The sequence below is a fragment of the Miniopterus natalensis genome, chromosome 3 (assembly GCF_054644295.1).
Source record: "Miniopterus natalensis isolate mMinNat1 chromosome 3, mMinNat1.hap1, whole genome shotgun sequence".
Taxonomy (NCBI): Eukaryota; Metazoa; Chordata; class Mammalia; order Chiroptera; family Miniopteridae; genus Miniopterus; species Miniopterus natalensis.
In genome coordinates, this window is record NC_142083.1 from 39,268,358 (window position 1) to 39,281,597 (window position 13,240).

General features: G+C 44.5%; 1 protein-coding gene across 2 annotated transcripts in view; it reads left to right on the forward strand.

Moving 5' to 3' along the window:
• Nucleotides 1-13,240, forward strand: part of PDE8B (phosphodiesterase 8B) — a 169,907-nt gene that overhangs the window by 143,711 nt on the left and 12,956 nt on the right. For both annotated transcript variants that reach the window (XM_087815421.1, XM_087815422.1), the window contains exons 11-14: nt 5,452-5,494; nt 9,020-9,097; nt 10,177-10,253; nt 11,547-11,711. In XM_087815421.1, the coding sequence (XP_087671547.1) occupies nt 5,452-5,494; nt 9,020-9,097; nt 10,177-10,253; nt 11,547-11,711 (363 nt within the window). The remainder of the gene's footprint in view (nt 1-5,451; nt 5,495-9,019; nt 9,098-10,176; nt 10,254-11,546; nt 11,712-13,240) is intronic.

The window sequence follows — 13,240 nt, forward strand, 5'->3', positions numbered from 1 at the left end:
TTTTTTAATGAAAATTTTCATACATATAGAGGAGTTGGAAGTGTAAGTAAATATGTATGTACCTACTTCCTAGGTTCTATCAAGGTCAGGGTCAGTATTTTGCTCTATCACATATCTGTCCATCTATCCCTCGATTCATCTATCAGTCCGTCTTTTTCTTTGATAGCTTTCAAACTATCAAAGTTGCAAACATCAGGACATTTTATTCTTTGGTACTTTAGCATGCATATTATTAACATGTTTTTGTTTTGGGGTTTCTCCCTCTTTTAGGTAAAAGTTACGTACGGTGAAATGCACAAATCTTAAGCATAGCATTCCTTGAGTTTTGACAAATGCATATGCCTCTGTAATCAGACCCCATCAAGATACTAAACCTTAGCATCCCAAAAGGTCCCAGTTCGCCCTGCCTCCACTCCTACCCCCACAGGTAACACCATTCTGACTTATTTGACCATATATTAGTTTTGCCTGTTCTAGAGCCTCATACGGTATCTGCTCTTTCATGTTTGGCTTCATTTACTCATCATAATGTTTCTTCTTTCAATTTTATTTTGTATTGATTTCAAGTGTAGACTTAGTGGTTAGACAATCATACACTTTACAAAGCGGTCCCCTTGATATTTCCAGTGTCCCGGCTGGCACCCTACATAGTTATCGCAGCATTATTGATAGTCTCCCCTACGCTTTACTTACGTCACCGCCACTGTTCTGTAACTACCGATTTGCACTTCTTACCTTCACCAGCTCCTTCACTCAGCGCCCCAAATGCCCTCCCCTCTGGCAATCGCCTGTTCTCTCTCTGTGCCTGTGAGTCTGTTTCAGTTTGTTTATTCATTTATTTTGTTCATCGTCGTAATGTTTCAAGAGTCTTCCCCATTGCATGTATCAGTAATCTTTCCCTTTTGTTGCTGAATAGTCCTCCATCGCATCAATCTGCCAGTTTATTTCTCTTGTTGATGGACTTCTGGGCTCTTTCCAGTTCGGGGTTCCTTTGATTGAGTGTGTTTGTGAATATATGCTTTTGTTTATCTTGGGTAAACACTCAGGAGTGGAACTGGATACTGAGGAGTTGGGTCATAGGTTTATGTTTAACTTTTTGAGAGACTGCCAGACCTTTTCTCATAATGGTTGTACAATTTCATACTCCCTCCAGGTGTTCCACGTCCTTGACAAGGTTTCCTTTCAGCTTTAGACATTCTGGTGGACGTGTAGAGAAAATATAATTTTTAAATGATTATTCTATAAGAGGAAAACAGTCAAATGACCCTGACCCTGAAATCATACTCACACGCACACAACCCCCCCCCCCCCACACACACACACACAGAATCTGTAGTGCTCTTTAGAGCCAAGCATAGTCAGGTATGTATAAACAAAGCATGTAGCACAAGGACAGCAACATTCGTGGGAGCCTATCGTATTCGAAGCAATTAAAGGTTTAAAGCTATGAGTGTTCTTTCCAAGAACAAGCTGTGAGCTTCCAAGGACTTGCTGTGAGCTCTGGCAGGGACAGCACAGGCCAAGGGTGGCCGCGTTCACTTCGAGGAAACTTCGTGCTCTGCCTGTGGGATCCCCAGGACACACAGCATCAGAATTCCCAGTCACTACCATATGTGGACATATTCTACACTTGAAGCTTTTTTTCACAGAAGGAAAAACAACAAAAGCACTCCCCTCCAGAGAGACTGGCTGGCGTGGGGACACTAAATTCTGTGGGGGTTTTTTTGCTTTGCTTTAGAATGAATGTAAAAAATCCTATCAATAGTAGAGATTCATACCTTCCCCAAAAGTTGAAAGAAAATTATATTTCAAACAGATGCCCTGCACTGACCCAGGGGATATTGTCCTCACACCCCAGTTTAACAAGCCTTGGCCTGGACTTCCCTTCTGGGTCTCACTGTAGAGAACGGTGTGACCAAGAGGGATGGTTTTAGAGCTAGAGGAAGCCTGGCTTGAAATTGGGCCCTGCTGCATACTAGCTGTGCTGCTCAGACAAGTCCCTTAACCTCTCAAACCTCAGTTTCCCTATCTGTCTAAGGAAGAGGATCCTTCCTCCCTCGTGAGAGTGTTGAAATGACTAGGTTGCCAATGTAAAGCTGCTGGCACATGGAAGTCATCTCAGAGATGGCTGCTGTTGTCTCAAGGAGAGCTAGCTGGTCCCACTGTCTTCTAGCCCCACAGTGCTCAGGCCCACAAGCCTCTCCTATGCTGCCCACCAGAGAATGTCAACTACAAAACTATTCATTCCCTATCTGTTGCTTCAGTGAGCTTGACTAAGAAGTATGAGAAAATAATTTTAGTGGAATTGTTAATGGCAAATGGCACCAGGTGTTAGACCTTGGTCCTTGAATTTTGGCTAAGAAAGAATTCAGAGCCAAGGCTCAAATACAAGCAAAAGTTTATTTAGAAGCACAGAGGTAGAAGTAAGCTGTGGAAGAAGTGAGCGAGCTGAGCTGCATGAGCTCAGGAAAAGAGTTACAGAGGCAAAAGAAGGGTCCTTGGAACTTGGGAGAAAAAAAGCAAAGGTATGCACCTTGAGAGAAAGAAGGCAGAAAGAAAGGCACAGGCATGCTCCAGAAAGAGAGAGAGAGAGAGCGCGCACATGTGCACTGGTTCCTTAGTCTCAAGGAGTTTTATCTCTTTCCTAAAGGTGGGGATTTTAGGGGAGGTCTCAGGGGAGGATCTCGAAAGAATATTCATCTGTTTTCCAGGTGTGTCCTTTCAGGGTCGTGGTCCCTATTGATTGTTCAGTGCTAAGGGAAGGGGTCATTAATCATTACATCTGGTCTTGAGGCAGCCATGGCATCGCTTTTCTGGTTTCAAAGCTTTTCTGGGCCTGGAGCTGAAACACAACTGAGGCCTAAGTGTTATCTCTAGTTTGACCAAAACTCTGTGGTCAACAGACCTGAGGCTTTGTTTCTGAGATTATTTGATGTGGGTCAGAACCTCATTGTCCTGAATACTTAATGCTTAAGGGATGTAGCCATGCAAGGGAATCATATGAGGCTAATCTCTGACCCCCTCGTTCCTCCTCTAAGAGGGTCTACCACATGTCTGGCGACATGCCAGGGAAGGAAAAGTCCGGGGAGGGTCCAAACCACATGTCCATCTGGACAGAACACAAAGCCCACGTTGACCTTCCAGGAGCTCCACAGTTCAGTAATATGAAAGTCACAGGGGTCTAAACCACATGACCAGCAATATGCTAGAGGAGGAAAGATCACCCTGGGGGTGAGGTCCCACCCTACAATACTTGTGTCCCCAGTTTTGCTGGTTGCTAGGACCTGGGGCTTTCCACCCTGGTGACCTGTCCCTGGCCTGTTGTTCCTGCTCTGTTCATGTCTCTCCAACTGCCTGCTATATCAGAATCATTCATACCAACTTATAAATGACTGGTGGGTTTAGACCTCCAAGAAAAATTTCAATTCTAAAAGAATGTTTTCATCCAAGTGAATCTTCAGCTGTAAAAGGGGGTATTTGGAAAAGATGTGTAGATAACCTGAGTTGGAAAGCTTCAGTAAAAACCTAGCCCTGCTGGGGTGTGACAGTGGGGGGGGGAGGTCCTCAGGTGCTATTCTTGCTGAGGGGATCATGGAGTGAGTCATGAAATGGGGTCCTGGGCAGCAGATGCTGAGATAGCCAGGCAGACTCTGCTGGTGAAGCCAGTGAAGGTCATTTGGTTGGTCAGGCGAGTAGTTCCAGTCACTGTGCTGTTTACAGAAGAGAGCCCGTCAGAGGCAGATGAGCCAATTCAGGGGTGAAGGGGCTGGAGTGGATGTTGTGTGTTCAGCTCAAAAAGTGCCAAATGCCTCATCCTAAGTGGAGGAAAACCAGAGCCTCCTCAGCAGATGGTCCTGGTACCGTACCTTTCCTCTTCCCTCCTCCCTGTTCCCTCTACACTTGACCCTACCCCACCCTGGGAGTGGGGGTGCAGGGTTCATTTTCATTGCAAAGGCAGGGTTGGGCTGTGCCTACTGGACCTTGGGCTTCCTCTGGTTCCATCTGTACAAAACACAAAGCCCACATTGACCTTCCAGGAGCTCCACAGTTCAATCAGTTGGCCTTTGGGGGCCAGTGAACTACGGGAGAAGGGTTTTTGTGTGTAATCTGGGCAGCCAGGGGATTTTGTTCCTAAGGGAGAGATGTATTGTGATTCAGAGAGAAAAGCTAAGTATTTAATGGTCACTTGCTTTTGAACCACAGCTGATAGAAAAACAATTTGCAAGGCAGAAGGTGTATTCATTATGTATAGATCAAAAAGTCACACTGCACTTAGTAGCTTTGTAGCAAATGGTCATTATCTATAAAGGAAAAACAGAGTGCTTGTTCACCAAAGAAATAAAAAGCTCCCATAATTATGGAATAAATGAGTCACAGCCCTTAGTCACACTAAGACAAGATTTCACACAGGCTGGCCATGCAATTGTTTCAGTCATTACATGGAATGGACTGTGCAGAATAATTCATAGAATACCCCTGTCTTAACCCTTCAGTTTTACATGGCTTTTCTGTGGTTCAATCTAGCTGGAACATTTTACCTGTGTCTCATACACATGGGGTTTCTGGCTGTCACAGTCGACGTTGCTAAACCACCTTAACCGTCCTTCAGAGACAGTCCTGCACACTCACCTGTCTCTTTTTCTGAGTTAACTTATCCTGTTCATTGAGTGGCCATGGAACCTTGCTGGTCTGAGCTACTAGAAGTAGATGGATTCGGCAGGAAACCAGCATGATTATAAGTGTGATAGAGCTAGATGCACCTCAGTAAGAGTCTCAGTCAGCTGTAAACACAAGAAATGCAGATCCCCAAAGAAAGAGAATTTATTTCCAGTGTTAATTGCTTCATCCGTCATATGGCAGATACTTATTGAGCATTAGCACGAAATCAGCAGCACACAAAAATTGATCATGAGAAAGAGCTAGGTGCTAAACTGTGTCTAAAATTCAGATCTCATTGCGAGGAAACATTTTGTAAACTGACCCTGTCTGTCACCAAGCATCTGAAGAGCTTTTTAGGAAGGCTTTTAGAAATCCTAGGCTTACATTGGTATTATGTTTATATTACAGATAAATTTTATTTTATATATATACATATATATATATAAACAGGTTACATATTAGCCTTATAAAAATCTTAAATTTTTGTTAGAGCTTTTGGTCCTTCTGCATTTCTTCAGACTGTCAAAATGAGAGTTTAGCTGCCCTGCTTAGGAAGTGGACCCTTGGAGCGTCTCCCGTCTTGGGCGCAGTCATTCTGAATGCGTGACATAACAGAGCATTTATAATAGGATTACTTGGTGCACAGCTTTCATCTGTTCACATTATCTGTGCAACCTCTCGCTCTCTTGAAGTCTTCAGAGCTTTATGATGAAATTGTTTGACTGGACATGTAGTTCATACTACATTTTAAATCTCTCTCTCTTGTTTTACCAAACTTTTGAACAACTTTAGATCCACAAGATTCATCGTGATTCTGGAGACAATTCTCAGACAGGTGAGAATGCTTCAATTTCACTCTTTTACACCTAGGCAGCATTTGGGGGCCAAGTCTATAACTCAGTCTGCAGAAGTCTAGAGTGACAGTCACCACCCCAGAACTGGGATTGCTAAAGTCTGAGTGTAGATATCAGAAGTCTAGAAGCCAGAATAAAAGCAGAATCCTGTAAAAAAACAAGTTGGACTATTCATTCAGGGCAACCTTTTCTACCTAATGCCACCCCTTCCTGGTTTTCTTTTGCTGGCTAGAGAGCATGTTGCGCAGACCATGGCGGGAGAGTGGCCCAGAAGCCCAGGGGCGACGACTGTTGTTACACCACTGTCCATCTCCCTTTCTCTGCAGCAGCCAGTGGCTGTACAGTTAGGAAGCATGATGGGCCCTGGCCTGAGTTGGGAGCCCTGAGTCACCAGTGCAGCTTCCCACTCCCTCGCCTCATACCCTGGGCAAGACTCGGACTGTCTGACCTTGGTTTCCTCAGCCATAAAATTACGACGTCTACATTTGAAATGTCTGGAATTCTCTGATTAGAGGGAAAAATCAGTCTACTACCAAAGATTTAAAATTCTTGTTCATGCACACGCAAAACCCATTCTCTCCCCTGTTAGTGGCTTCTAGCCGCTAATGCATAGTCAGACCCGGGCTATTGTTGAGTCCCTCTCCTTGATTCGAGGACGGGCCGTATTTTAGCCTAGTCAGAAAGACTTCGTTTGACCTTTCCGGTCTTTGGCTTCGTTCTTTGTAAAGTGAATTAACAACATCCATCCTGTGGTTAAGAGGATTCAAGGGGAAAGTGTACATTATATCTGGAAGTGCCTGGTATTTACCTGTTTAGCATCCTCTCCTCTTCCCCACCCTCCTCCCCTCCCCTCCTCTCCTGCCTTCCCCTCCCCTCCTGTCCTCTCCCCTCCCCTCCTCTCCTGCCTTCCCCTCCCCTCCTCTCCTCCTCTTTTCCTCTTCTCTCTCAGCTGTTTTAGTTTATTTATTCTAACACTTTACAGCAAGAGTATTATTTTAACTCTCTTAAGGGCTTCTGGGTGCCAAAATCTGTTGCAAGCATTTTCATATCCTTTACAGTGCCTGGGATTGCCTTGAACATAATAGACACTCAATAAATACTCACAAAACATTGGTTAATTTAAACCATCCCATCTTGGAAAGCATGGGCTCTACCATTAGCTTTTTGACCAGGAGCAATATACGCAATCTCTCCAAGTTTAAATTTCCTCCTCAGTAAAATGGGCATTGTACTGTGTAGCTTCTAGAATTGTTGCCATGACCACATAAGATATGACTGTAGTTACAGTAAGTATTAAAGCACCATGTCTGGCACACAGTAGGTGCTCGATACGTGGTAGCTATTTTTTAAAATGATGACACTGTACCTTTTTGTCATTGAGTAGGGCTATTTAAAACTCCTTTATCTTCTTTTTTCTGGGTTTTAAATTCATTCCACAAGCACCTATTGAGAGAATGAATAACAAATTCTTTGATTTAAATGGCCTTTATTGGAGAATAATTTCTCAAAATTTAAACAATTTTTATTGCTATAGATTCTCTTAATTTTAGCTGAGATAAAATCAGGAAGCATAAACATTATCCATCTTTGAATAATTTCTGATGAATGATTTAGGGTTCAACAAGACAGTCTGGTGCACCAGCTCTGAAACTTCCTACTTTAGTTTTATTTAGAAACTATATTTTGAGGAATTCTTGTACTCTTTAATCTTGAATTTAATCTTAAATCTTCACTAAGTTCAATTTAATTAATACCTGCTAAGCAAATGTTAGGAATGTATGTGATTAGTAAGTCCCTGAATAGGCCAAAAATGAATGTCTTTCGAGTGACCACTGTTAGTTTCTACAGGTTTGAAAGATGCCATATGATCCTAACAGTATTACTTAAAGTACCACCACCTGTGGTTGTCTTTATGCAGAAATATCGAAACTCATATTCGAGGCTGGAAAAATTATTAAGGCAGACCTGGAAGACAAAATTAGGCAAAGGGATAGTAAATATTTTGTTAGATCATTTAAGGCTGCGGTGTTCAGATTAATTTTATAATAGTTCTGCCTTTCACTTCATGCTATAAAAATATAATTCAGGTTTAGTTACTGATTTAACCTTTTTAAAATTGAATCAGATTTTTTAGGACACTAAAGTAAATGGTTAAAAAGGTGATCTAGAAAAGTGTCTAAGATGTGCTATGACTTGGCCATAGCAAGTAGAAGAGCAGCACTATCATATGGTCCCACCTGTACCTAAAAAGAAGGTATATGTGCTAGTGAACAGGCTGGTAACAGCAACACGAACTGCATACTTAGCAGGCACTCTTCCAAGTGCTGTCCGTGGGTTAACTTGTTTACATCTCACAACAGCCTATGAATGAAGTGCTGCAACTGTCCTCACTCTACAGAAGTGGACACTGGGACAGGGGAGGACACGAGAGGGGCACAGCTACTAGATGGGCAGTGGAGACCTGAATTTTGCCAATTTGGCCCTGGAGCTGGTCTTCTTAACGATTTCTCTTACACCTTCTTTGGTGTTACCAGACAATTCTTTTAAAAAGCATTACTCTTTTTCTCTCTCTTGAAATAACATTTACTGGGTCTGAGAAATGCTGGAAGCTGCATGTCCGCCTCCTGTGTGAGCACAGGAAGGAGCAGTTCTCTTTGGGCTGAGTTTCCCTCCTCCTCGTGTGGGGCCCCACAGGAAGCAAGCGCCCTGGAAATGCATGTTTCTGAAGCCACCTCTGCAGCCCGACATTTCTATCCTGCACCCTCACTGGTGGCTCAGGTCTTGCATTAGTGTCACAGCACATTTTGAGTGTTAAATTCAGTCTTCAAAGACTCATTGTAGAATTTTAAGTGCCCCCCCCCCCCCCCCCCGCCAGAAAATGGAGACAAAAGTGACAGTGTCGTTTTTGGAAATTGTTTGACTATAAAACTGCTGTTTCTTCTCTTCCTGCCTGGGATCGGCAGTTTGCATCACTTGATGAAATCGCATCCTCAGGAGAACCTAGAAGACCACCTAGAGGCTGGCTTTTCAGAGAATTGGTCCAAATTAGTTTCTCAAGTAAATGCAACTCTCTGTGGATTTCACTAGTATTTTATTTCCTCAAACACCCTCATAAGAGTCTTCTCCATCCAATTAAATGTATTTGTACTTCAAGTCAAAACGAGCCCCCTAAATTTCCCCAAGTTTTAATGTTAATTTTAAGAAAGAGCTTCCTAATGGAACTGAGCAAGCCCTTGATCGTAAACCCGTTCCCACCATGCAGTGTGGTGCCACAGGAAAAGGGCATCGCTTTACCACCAATATGACTGAAAACTCTGTGTGGTGATAATTTGAAGAGAAAGCGGTTTCTTATTCCTTAAAAATATTTTATAGTGCTTAAGAAGCAACCTCAGTTTTCTTTGGAGACGGGGGGGGGGGGGGGGGGGGGGGGGGGGAGGGCTAATGTGTCCAAACTTCACCTGAAAGCTGGTAACTAATCACTCCCCTTACTCATCTGAAATCCATAGAGTCTCATTCATTCAGATACAAGAACAGGAGGAGAGAGTCCATTGATGTGAAATCAATATCATCTCGAGGCAGTGATGGTAAGAAGTTTTTCAGATTTTCTTGACCTTTTTAAAGTGTAGAAAATTACAGCAGAATATATTAAATAATTTGTCAGCATATAAACAAACCCCAAGGAACAGGATTTCGGTGAAACTGGCTTCCCCCCCAACAGGCAGTAGAGTGTGTTGCATCGTAACCACCAGAGCCACTCAGTTCCAGTGTCTGGGCCCCTTGGGTGCTCGTGGCAGAGAGGGGAGCAGATCTTGGCTTCCCAACTCCAGCGCAAACCCGTTGTCAGCATACCTGTTACACACCCTTAGCTCCCTTAGTAAGCTGTCCCGCCTAAACTGGGGGGCAGAATTTAGCAGAACAGTTGTTGAGGTCAGTCAGGCCTAATTAACCCATTGGACTTGCAGGGAGATGTGAAGGGCAAACGTGATTCTGAAAGTTCATCCCTATGTGCCTGGGGAGATAGAAGTAATATTTACAGAAACAGGAAGGTCTCCATGTATGACTACGTAGGGGGGAGGAAAAGATAAGTTTTATTTTAATGGAGACGCCAAGAAAGCTGGAATGCAGAACTGGTACTCAGGGCTAGAGATGTGTGTTTGGAAGTCCTAGAGGGGACAGATGAAGCCACGAACAGAGGAGCATCTCTCAGGTGTGTGTGCACATGTGTGTGTGTAACAAAAAAACAGAGGTTCTGAGTCCAAGGCTGGGAAGTACTCTCCCAGTGAGAGGGAGGCAGGAGAAATAGGCTACTGAAGAAGACAGGAGAGCTGGGAACCATGTGAACACAGGGCCACATGGACCAAGGACACGAGGGTAGCAAGAAAGGAGATGGCCAGCAGTGGTAATGCTGCAGAGATCAGAGAGCTTAAGAGCTGAGAGCAGACTCATAAAGCCTTTTTGCCACCAAAGTTCCAGGCCAGACCATCTTTTCCAAGTAGCAGCCAAGCATTTAGCCTTTTAGGGTTAAGAGATGGGTGAATTTGTTGCTTTGTGGGGGCCAGGAGTCCTTTGAGAACCAGGTCCCCAGTTCATGATGGGCTCCTCTGCTGCACTTAGCCAAGCTGAGCCATCAACACCAGATACAACTTTCTTGACTTCTCTCCAGCACCAAGCCTACAGAATCGTCGCTATCCATCCATGGCAAGGATCCATTCCATGACCATCGAGGCTCCCATCACAAAGGTGAGTGACAGGCGCTGCCTCCACTCTACAATCAGGGTCACCCAGCACTGGGCTATGTTTTGGAGATAAAATGATTAATGACATATACCACTGGTATCATAGAGTTTACAGTCTAGTAGAAAAAAACATATTAAACCAACACAATAAATAAATATATAATTGTAAATTATAATAACTGCTGTAAAGGAAAACAGGGTTTATGAGAGGAAATTAGATTAGGGCCCTATTTTGGGTGGTGAGAGGGGTCTGTCTGTAGCGGAAGTAATGTTTGACGTGAGACCCGAAGCATGCAAAGGTAAGAAGAGGAGAGGGGAGAAGAGGATCCTAGGCAGCAGACTCAGCAAGGGCTGAAGCCCTGGGGTAGGAAAGGGGGGATAGAAGCATTTGAGGACCTGAGTTTAAGTGTAAATGAAAACACTGAAGGGTTGAAAGCAGGAGAGTGACATGATCAGATATGCAGAGAATGGATTGGAGATGGCAAGAGTGAAAGAGAAAAGGCCAGTTAGGGGGCTGTTCCAGAATTTCAGGCAAGAAATGGTGTTAGCTGTACTAGAATTATAGCAGGGGGGTGGAGAGAAATGAACAGATCAGGAAATATTTAGGGTAGAATCAGTTTGACTTGGTGATTAATTATATTGTCTGGGTGGGGAGAGAAGGGGGAAAAGTGATATGTAAACCAGGGCCTCTGAGACTTCTACTTTGGGCACAGGATGGATAGAAGTGGATTTTTACTGCAGTGTGGAAGCCAGAGAAAGGAGCAAAACTCCTTCTATTTCATGTTTTTGTTTTATTTACTTGCTTGCTTTTGGGAGAGGGGAGCGAGACCATGAGTTTAGGTTTGGACATGCAAGATATTCCAATGGATATGTCAGGTAGGCAATTGAATATGCAAGTCTAAAGGTCAACAAGCGTTCAGAGCTGGGCTGTGAATTTGAGAGTCCTTGGCATATGGATGGTATGTGTCCAAGTCCTGGAAATGAAAGAGCTCATCTCTGGAAGGCCTGTACAGTGGGAGAAACGCTCAGCACCAATCCCTGAGGATCTCCACCCTGTGGGAGAACTAGAGGGGAAAGACCAGCAAAGGAGCCTGAGGAAATATAGTCAGTGAGGTAGTAGAGACGCCAGGGGAAGGGCGAGTTTGGGGGAACAATATTCATCAGTAAGAAGGGGACAGGGCTGTGGAGGCATCCGTCCCTCGGAACAATGTGTTATTGTCTGATTTCTTTTGGATTCCAGGTATATGGGAAGTAGAATCCTAATATCCTCAAATCATTTCTTTCTTTACTTCCTTAGGTTATAAATATAATCAACGCAGCCCAAGAAAATAGCCCGGTCACAGTAGCAGAAGCCTTGGACAGAGTTTTAGAAATTTTACGGACCACAGAACTGTACTCCCCACAGCTGGGTACCAAAGATGAAGATCCTCACACCAGTGATCTCGTCGGAGGCCTTATGACTGTGAGTGCTGAGGAAAACCAGAAATTGGATGTACTGCAGAGTGTGTGTAACCTGTACTGTTACCTGTAACTGCAGAACAACTCAGTTGTGTGGGTGATGTCAGCATAACCAGGAGCATCTGCATTAGAATGTGTGTGGCGTTAGGAATTCTTGCATTTACCTCTCTGTAGAAGCTTTGTAAGATGACTGACTGTAGCAATGGGAGACAGGCCTTCAGAATTCCTGTCTCAGTGAGGAGTTAGTAGGCAGTTGATTGACATGCGCGGGCCCTTGTTTACTTTTCCCGTGACCTGGTACAGTATTGGATTGAGGCTAGGGCCGGGTTTCCTAGGACCTCAGGCCCTTTATATAATTGAAAGGGTTTGTACTTAGACTATGGCACTGGTTTCAAAGATCTTAGGTGTAGAATCCTTTCTTTAAAAGCCCCTATAAAAGTTCCCTTTGTAATCGGATAAAAACGTATGGAGCTTTCTGGCTTGTGGGGCAGTGGGGGATAGGGGGTGCCCCCCCGCCAGCACTTCCACAGCACTGTAGCCACCACAGTAGCTGATTTCAAATGACTTGTCCTGTTCTAGAGTTTTGCTGTGATCTGTTTGGCTGTGATCATCTATTTCTTCAGAGGAAAATTCAAATTGTTCATTTTGTTCCGTATCAGAGGCCGGCCAAAGCTGGGAGAACTCTGGAAGCAAAACAAAGTCCAAGAGTCATCTATGAGTTTTATTTTAAAGGCTGTCATCTTGCCCAGCCACTAGGAGCTGAGTGCCGACCGGCCTTCTGGTCCAGTCTCCTTGCTCCCGCTCGAGGTGTCTGATGAGCCTGGGACCTGAGCAGCCTCCTGCCCCTCTCCTGCCCCTCTCCTGCCCCTGACTGCCTGGTCGCCCAGCGCAGACCTCAGTGAGAGAGGAGGCCCCAGGGTCTCTGGGGGCAGCCACGGCGGAGCGGCAGCCGAAGGATTCTGGCTCCTGGAGCAAGCCCCTGCCCTCCTGCCCCGGCCGCATCCTGTCCTGGGGCTCCTCTCCAGGTAACGCTGTGAGGAGCCAGGGCAGGATTCCCCCTTTTTTGTAGCTTTAGGCAGGAGGAGAAAGAAAGGCAAAGAAAAGACCGAGGACCTGCTGTGGTACCTGCCTCAGAGGCGGGGCGCCGCAGGCCGCTGGACTGATCTTTATTCAGTCAAAAACATTAAGCTCTTGGCCTAAGGACCCAAGGTGTGACTGTAACACTTTAAACCTTAGCGTACACTTTCTAGGGATGACAAACAACTATAAATTATATGAACAATTATTAAAAGACCCAACAAATTAGGCATTCAGGGGTAGAAGACGAAGGGAAGGAAACGGAGATGCAAGAACATCTGGGGACTAGTCCACGTTCAGGAGCCTTCAGTGGAACATTGGAATTCTCTCCACTCCTTTATGCTGTCCCGCCAAAGATCTCAAATCCAGAAACTTTTCCTTTAAAGACTAGCAGCAATTCTCATGCTGCAAACAGAACATCCAGATAGAAAAAAAGTTAATTCAGATATTAGTCAA